This window comes from Vigna angularis, chromosome 5 (genome assembly GCF_016808095.1).
Source record: "Vigna angularis cultivar LongXiaoDou No.4 chromosome 5, ASM1680809v1, whole genome shotgun sequence".
In the NCBI taxonomy this organism is placed as follows: Eukaryota; Viridiplantae; Streptophyta; class Magnoliopsida; order Fabales; family Fabaceae; genus Vigna; species Vigna angularis.
This window is the reverse complement of record NC_068974.1, coordinates 28,109,923-28,118,750: the sequence shown is the minus strand read 5'-3', so window position 1 is coordinate 28,118,750 and position 8,828 is coordinate 28,109,923. Positions and strand designations below refer to the sequence as shown.

Below are 8,828 nucleotides of genomic sequence, written 5' to 3'. Positions count from 1 at the left end.
TACAATAGGTTTTACATTACATCGACGTCTAATTAATATAATTTCAAACTAAAATTAGTAATGTCCGTTAGAGCATTAATAAATCTTAAATGCTACCTTTAATTTTTTTTAAAAATATTCGTTATATTTACAATTGGCCAAAATCTGAAAAAACAGATAATATCACAACATAGTTAAAAAAAATTTCCAGCACAACTTATATATTAAAACTAGAATTATTAACACAATGTAACTATTATCACTGTAACTATCAAAACTCACAAAATCCAAACTTCCATAATCAAAATTTTCTTCTAGAAAGTCTTCAATCAAAATAACTAATGTTATAACAGATCCTAACTTCATTTTTTTAGTAGATAAACTACTCATTTCTATCTTATTTTCTTCATTATCTCATTTGTTATACACTATGAATTCTTGAACCGTTGAAAAAATAATACAACTTCATTATGTATTTATATTAATATTTAAAGTTTGATATGATTTTTAATATGTGAAAAATATATATTATTATTTTTGTCTATTTATCTCTAATTCATGTTCATTATGTAATAGTTACATTCCCATGAATCTTTTTACTTAGATTAAAGAAAATTATCACATATTAAGTTCATAAATTGACAAGCTAAAATGAATAAGTTACAAATGAAAAGAGTTACAACCTTTGGATAGATTATTTGAATTTGGGTTGATCTGGGTTTACCAAAAACTCTAATTAAACTGGAAACATATGTTAGTACAATATATATTAAGTAGATGATATGAAAAAAAGTAAGACTTATGTTTGTATCATGGTTTTTAGAACACTTTTCATCTTTCTACGTAGAGAACAAAACCATACATTTAACTATGCATTGTCTTGGAATGATGATCATTAGTTGCTAATATGTCCTACTATGAATAAAAAATAGTTAGATGAATAATTATCATTAGTTCATAAAACATTACATTCAGTAAAACTTATCCATCAATGTAGGATGCAAGATACATATCTTTTTGTTACTCAAACATCCATGTTTGCAAATATGTTTGTATATGCTCGAATATGTTTCCATGTACCTATAACAAGACAATTAAATATAAATTAAAAAGTAGCAATTCCAAGGTTTAAATATGGAAAACAATGAAAAATCTTACATGCACCATAGTATGATTGAAATATTCAACATATTGTCTCTCCAATGACCTTTAGTGCATCATTTAGAGTAATGTACAATGTGACATGATATTGGAGACCAAATAGTATTAACTCTCACTCTAGCTCTACTTTTCCTTTATTCAACCTATTTAATTTTGTGATGAGCTTTCTTAGATTCTTAGAGGATCATCCTCTACTCATGCAATGTCATCATCTTCATGGATAACAAGTTGACGCATGACCTACTTTTAAGGAGGGAAGAACTGAAATAGAGATTTCAAAGGTATGAATAATTTATCTATAAACTATAAGATAAAAATACTTACAATAAAAATTACCTGTGGTCGACCGGTATAGTATGTGCAATGGTTTAGGTCAAGCTATAAATGTGCCTAAGGCCCCACCTCACAAATAAGATCTATGAAGTTGGCACAGGCACTCGAGCATGACGATCTTGAGCTTCATCAATAGTCACATGCACATAGTGGGGCAATAAAAGAGCACAATGGATAATTTTCCCTCCTTCAAGTTTTCATCCTATGGCCACAATGCGTGGGGGGTCTCCATCATATTGACTTGTGTAGTCAGTGTGATCTACAATGCAACATGAGCTTTTTGTGTTTACATGACGTTATCTTGGAGCTTTAGTAGGAAACTCTGTATTTTGCTGTTGCATTAACTAAAGATTTTTTTTTTCAAATGCTCTTTCTATTTGTTGTTTTTATTGAAGTGTTGATAATCACAAGGAAAAGTCATTATGATGTGTTTCCATAAAGTGTTACGCTATAACTACTATGCGTTGGTTGATTCTTTCCTCCACTTGAAGCTTCATCTTTCTCAAGGACTCATTTCTTTTTTGTGGAGGGTCCAGAGCTTGTCATACCAGAAACACATAGTTAGTAAATCTAGATAAAAAAATATAATCAATTAGCTCTATAAGATTAGAACAAGGAAAATAAAAAATTGTAAATGTGACATATTAATAAATAAAGACCTATTGTGGTATTGTTTTCTCCCATATTCTTTTGTGGTGATCACTTCGAATGACATATATGTCATCAGCTATGTCATCGACATCTACTTGAATGGTTTTTGATGAGAAAGACGATATCTCAAGTATATATTTAGAGAGTTTTCATTATGATTTTCGTGCATGCTTCTTCCTTCCAATACGAAACTGAGGTCATTTGTCCTCACACCTGAATTCCTACCAATCCATTTACACTTAAAAATTGACATTCTAAAACTTACATAGTTAACTTTCCATATTTCTTGTAATATTCTAATGTAACTCATAGTATCGTAATTATATTTGTATCTTTAAAATTGACAAAATGTATTTGTATCAAACATTAAATATAATTATATACTAATATCTTCTTATTACGTTATCATGTTGTTATTTTATTTTATCATATTCTTTTATTATATAATCACTAGTGCAGAAAAGACCTTTAACGTCACCCTTTACACGTCCGACCCTCGAATATCCAATGTAAAAAATGACTGGTGACATTTTTCGTAAATAAAACAACCATATAGACGTTTTTCCCCTCCAAAATAGATGTCTAAAGCCATATAGACGTCTGATATGGGGGAACAAACTTCTATATACTCATTTTTGAAATCTAAAAAGTCACTTTTTGACTCCATTTAGACGTCAGATCCCGCCAATCCGACTTCTACAGCCATATAGACGTCCGATGTGGGGGGAACCGACTTCTATATACTCATTTTTGAAATCTAAAAAGTCACTTTTTAACTCCATTTAGACGTCAGGTCTCGCCAATTCGACTTCTACAGCCATATAGACGTCCGATGTGGGGGAACCGACTTCTATATACTCATTTTTGAAATCTAAAAAGTCACTTTTTAACTCCATTTAGATGTCAGATCCCGCCAATCCGACTTCTACAGCTATATAGACGTCTGATGTGGGGGGAACAGACTTCTATATACTCATTTTTGAAATCTAAAAAGTTACTTTTTGACTCAATTTAGACGTCAGATCCTGCCAATCCGACTTCTACAGCCATATAGACGTCCGATATGGGGAGAATCGACTTTTATATACTCATTTTTGAAATCTAAAACGTCACTTTTTAACTGCATTTAGACGTCAGATCCCGCCAATCCGACTTCTACAGCCATATAGACGTTTGATGTGGGGGAAACCGACTTCTATATACTCATTTTTGAAATCTAAAAAGTCACTTTTTAACTCCATTTAGACGTTAGATCCCGCCAATCTGACTTATAAAGCCATATAGACGTCTGATGTGGGGGGAATTGACTTCTATATGCCTGCATTAAAACACCGCGAACGCGAGGCAGCAGTTACGCACACTTAATGTTCATCATCTTCCTCGTGTTTTCTCTTTACGGGTTACGCTTTTCAAGTTCGTTTTCTCACTTTTGCACCGTTTTAAATTAATTTTACTTCGATTACATCACTCTTTGATGCATTATCTTTCATTTGAACCGATTAAAATGCGTTTTCGTTGGGTTTTGGTGCAGTTTTGCTCGTGTCCTTAGGCGGCGTTCTTGGGCAGCAATTTCTTGTGTTTTGCACTCCTCCAATTCTCTCCACTATGTTTTTAAAACCATCCAATACAAAACAACGTACAATACATTCTCTTCAACTAAAATATAAAGTTGTAAACTCGAATCACCATGAGCCAAAAGCAACCCGAGAGGCCTCAAGTGAAAAAAGATCCAATCAAATACCACGACGTTTTAGACGTCTGATCTATAGTGTTATACGTCTATATAGACGTCTGACCTGTATGGATCAGACGTCTATATAGATGTCTGACCTATTGGTCCAACGCCTCATTAACGTTACACATATAGACGTCAGACAGAGATCAGACGTTAAAAGCCTAAAATAACAGTTAAAAACCCAAAATAACAAACGTCTAAAACCCTTTCTGTACTAGTGAATAAAGGTTCCACGAAAGAATTCTTAACATATGTAAATAACTAAATATATAGTTTTGATATTTTTTTAGTTATATAGAGTTTTTTATTTGGTGATGGGACGAAGATGTAAAAAAAATATAATCCTATATAAATTAAGTTGTCTAGTGAAGTCAACAATACTTGGTTTATGCTAATTGGCCTAATTCTATAGTTTCATATTGTTGATGTATACTATTATTCACAGACCATACTTTAGAATGAATAAATAAATTTTAAGTGAATAAATATTTTTTGCCAGATTATTAGGAATGTAGTCTTACATTACATTAGAGCCTTAACATCTCACAAAATAATTTCTTTAGCCGAGAAAATGGACCAAAAGTATTGTACAAGTCCTAAGTTCTCATACTCAGAAATTTTCTTCAAGATTATTTATTCTAAGCAAAAAGTCAAATATCTTCATCAAGACTTAGAGGCCTAGAAACCTATCTTGAAAAACAAAAAAATCTTCAATCAAACCATACTTTCTTCCTTTTGATATTGTTAGAATTGTTCAAAGTAGTATTATGAAACCACGCGTGTTTGGTTAGAGAAAGTTTCTTCAGAACAAAAATCAATAATAGAAATATCTTGAAATCATTCTTGTCACATATTTTTAATATTTTATTATCAATTAAATTTATTAAAATTATAAAATTTAGAATCTCACAATTTATTAATATTTTTCATAACTTATAATTCTTAATAAAATTTAACGAATTAAAATATATTAAAAATGTATTGTTAATAATCATTCTTAAATTTAATCAGCAATTATTATAGTATGCATAATAAACTACTCAATCTTTCATAATCTTTTTTTTTTCTCCTTGAAGGCTATACTATTTAATGAATACACTCCACGACACCTTCTAAATTAAAGCGATTTCTTCTTCTCTTCCCACGGTCACAATATAGTTCAATTTTTCGTGAAGTTTATTTTTTGTTTTAATGTTTTATAATTTATATAACGAAAAACTATATGCTATCAAGGAACAAACATTCAAGCCAATCGAGAAAAGTATACGATGATGCCAAAATCAGCAAACGTAAATTATATGGTTTACAATAGGTCACATCATACACGAATAATCTCTACTCGATCCACACAATTAAAATCTAATCCACAATCCGTTCCCTGTCTATACAAATACTCCCTTAAGAAATAATATATATTTTAAAATCTACGAGTAGTCACAAAATTTTTAAAAAATATAATTTTATACATTTTTAAAATTAAATTATTTTATATATATAATATAATATAAATTAAATAAATTTAATCTAATAAAATATAAATTATTTTATTTTTAATTAAATTTAATTTAAAAAATATAATTATTATTATTTTTATGAATAACATGTACCCGCTAATCATAAAATATAATATTCGCACCTAATCCGTTTAAAAACAAAAATTAAAATACCTACACTTCTTTACGTGTAAGTAATAATTATTTATTCGTCACAAATTTTATCCGCAACCATTTTGTCATGCCTACATGTTCCTACATCTAAAGTATTATTTTTTTGTAAATTTTCTTTAAAAATAAGCATTAAAAGTCTAAAATATATTTATATTTTTTTCTCAAATAAAATTAATAAACTTGAATACATCATAGAAAGTTACAAACATGTTTGCTGCGCGGAAAGCGCCATTTAAGCTTTGATAAAGTGGGGGGTCAAATCCTGAATCCTTGTGAATTTTGATGCATGGAATAAATATAGAAGAAACTTTGCAAGTTGGGTTGCTTGAGATTTGAAGTTGCTTGCGTGACAAAAAGGGGTTGGTCCCTCTTGTCGAATATCTAGTCCTACCCTTCAATCTCGGGAGGTTATTCTTTTGTTCTTTCAGTTTCAGTTTGAGCTTCAGATCCAGAGGCCAAATCTATGGTCATGATTTTGGTGAGTACCCCTTATGTCTTATGACAGTCCAACCAAAAACAGCACCCCTCGAACTTAAAGCTAGCAACTTGAGACAATTTTCAAGTTTGAACATCAAATAGCACACACGGTCCAATTGGGATCCGAATCAAGGAGATGGGGTTCCAAGAAAACGGGAATGGAGAAATGGGGTTGTCTGCAATCCCCTTGGGAGCAAAGAACAAGTATAAGAGGATGAACTCTGAACTTCCTGAGGAGAACGATGATGTTTTGATGCAACAGCAACGACAAGAAGAAAGGAGGAGCAGTACCAGGAAATATGTTCTTGCCTGTGCCATCTTTGCTTCTCTCAACAATGTCCTTCTTGGCTATGGTATGCTTGAAAATTATCTGTTTTGGTCAGTTTTGTGGAAACGGTTTTATTTCGTTGCTGCATTTTCCTTTGACTATTCTGTTTACTGTGTCGGTGATGGTTTTTAGATAATCCATTCAATCCCCATCTTGTCCTTTGTTCTGTGATTTACCTTTGCATTTCTAGTATCTATGAAACAGATCTGCCAAGCTTTGGGTTCAAAGCTGGCAATTGTGAGAAGTCAACTGCATATTTTTACCCATGAGTTTACGTCTGTAACTTTTAAGGCTGCTATCGTTTTGATTAACAAACTTTCCACAGATGACAGTTTCTGACTATGATTGAATGATGGCAGTGCTAGTGCAAGGATATTTAATCAATCTATTGTGGGTGCAATTAATTTGATCATGAATTCTAATTCCGGGCTATTTTGAAAAAGTCTAGAAGTTTATGTGATTTATTTTGATAATTTCTGTTTTTGCAGATGTAGGTGTCATGAGTGGAGCCGTCATATTTATAAAAGAAGATCTGAATATATCTGAGGTTCAAGTAGAGTTTTTGGTTGGTATTCTTAGTATTATTTCACTATTTGGTAGTCTTGGTGGTGGAAGAACATCAGATATTATTGGTAGAAAATGGACGATGGCCTTAGCGGCAGTTGTCTTCCAAATGGGTGGAATCACAATGACTCTTGCTCCTTCGTATGCAATACTAATGATTGGAAGATTTCTAGCTGGGATTGGAATAGGATTTGGAGTTATGATCTCCCCTATATACATTGCTGAGATATCACCAAACCTGAATAGAGGCTCTCTTACTACCTTCCCAGAGATTTTTATAAATGTTGGAATTATGCTTGGTTATGTGTCAAATTATGCGTTTTCTGGCCTTTCAGTGCACACAAGCTGGAGAGTAATGCTTGCAGTGGGAATTCTGCCTTCAGTGTTCATTGGGTTTGCGCTTTTCGTTATTCCTGAGTCACCAAGATGGTTGGTAATGCAGAACCGAATTGAAGAAGCAAGATCAGTGCTGTTGAAAACAAATGAAGATGAGAAAGAAGTGGAGGAGAGGCTTGCAGAAATACAACAAGCTGCTGGATTTTCCAATTCTGACAAGTATGAGGAGAAACCTGTGTGGCGTGAACTCCTTTTTCCTCCTCCTCCTCTTCGCCGAATGCTGATCACTGGACTTGGAATTCAGTGTTTCCAACAGATCTCAGGAATTGATGCAACCGTGTATTACAGTCCTGAAATTTTCCAAGCAGCTGGGATTGAAGACAATTCAAAACTTCTAGCTGCTACTGTTGCTGTAGGCTTAACAAAGACTATTTTCATTTTGGTAGCAATCATTCTCATAGACAAACTAGGTAGGAAGCCACTTCTCATGATAAGCACAATTGGGATGACAGTGTGTTTGTTCTGCATGGGTGCTACACTTGCTCTCTTTGGAAAAGGATCATTTGTGATTGCATTGGCTATTCTTTTTGTTTGTGGGAATGTGGCATTCTTTTCTGTTGGACTAGGCCCTGTGTGTTGGGTTTTGACATCTGAAATCTTCCCTTTGCGCGTGCGTGCTCAAGCATCTGCACTTGGAGCTGTCGCTAATAGAGTCTGCAGTGGCCTTGTGGCCATGTCTTTTCTTTCAGTGTCTGAGGCAATCAGTGTTGCTGGAACATTCTTTCTGTTTTCTGCTATTTCTGCTCTTGCCGTTGCCTTTGCCATCACACTGGTTCCTGAAACTAAAGGGAAGTCATTGGAGCAGATAGAGATGATGTTTCAGAATGAGTATGAGATTCAAGGGAAAGAAATGGAGTTAGGAGATGTTGAACAACTTGTGCAGAACAAAACTGATTTAACAAATTAATTGATTAATCATTCCATGGTTACTCTCATCTTCCACCTGTTATGTCTAAGGCTCTATGCATGACATGCTACTTGCTATTATGACATAACAGATGAATATGATCTTCTGCTACCAGAAAAATTGAGATGTGTGAGTAGGGATAGGGAACACAAGGAGATGTGTGAGTAGGGATAGGGAACACAAGGAGTATGAAGTGATGAAGATATAATGCATTCTAAACTTTCCCTAGTTGTACAATTATTCTTGTTTTTTTTTTTTAATTTACATTAAAGTCAATTATAGCATTGTATACTGAAGAAGATTTTTGGTGGAGATGATCATGTCTCCGTGAGTATGTTCGGAGACAAATTATAGTGCCTCTTACAATGTATCGACGAGGAATGTAATTAAGATGATTCTTTGACACATTATATTGTATTCAACTCTGGTCTCTGAATTGTGATAATCTTAAGATACCAAAGAGCATGTATGCTTCAGTTTCTTCATTATGAGTAATTACTTATGGTTTAGGAATTAAGGATAATTGTAGTAATTAATTCTCTGCAATTGGACAAAACCACAGGTATGTTCTAAAATAACTTAAGGCAGGTGTATGAGTGGATATGGATAATCATTAAAAAAACAAAAAAC

At 32.9% G+C, this 8,828-nt stretch overlaps 1 protein-coding gene across 1 annotated transcript; it reads left to right on the top strand.

Annotated features, from left to right (window-relative positions):
• Positions 1–5,768: 5,768 nt before the first annotated feature.
• Positions 5,769–8,682, top strand: LOC108338990 (probable polyol transporter 4). Its single transcript, XM_017576104.2, has 2 exons — positions 5,769–6,356; positions 6,820–8,682. The coding sequence occupies exons 1-2, from the start codon at positions 6,140–6,142 to the stop codon at positions 8,196–8,198; spliced, it is 1,596 nt and encodes a 531-aa protein (XP_017431593.1). The 5' UTR covers positions 5,769–6,139; the 3' UTR covers positions 8,199–8,682.
• The last annotated feature ends 146 nt before the right edge of the window (positions 8,683–8,828 follow it).

Coding starts and splice junctions, on each gene's coding strand:
- LOC108338990 (XM_017576104.2), top strand. CDS start 6,140: ATGGGGTTCCAAGAAAACGGGAATGGAGAAATGGGGTTGTCTGCAATC. Junction 6,357..6,819: donor CAATGTCCTTCTTGGCTATG/GTATGCTTGAAA, acceptor CTGTTTTTGCAG/ATGTAGGTGTCATGAGTGGA.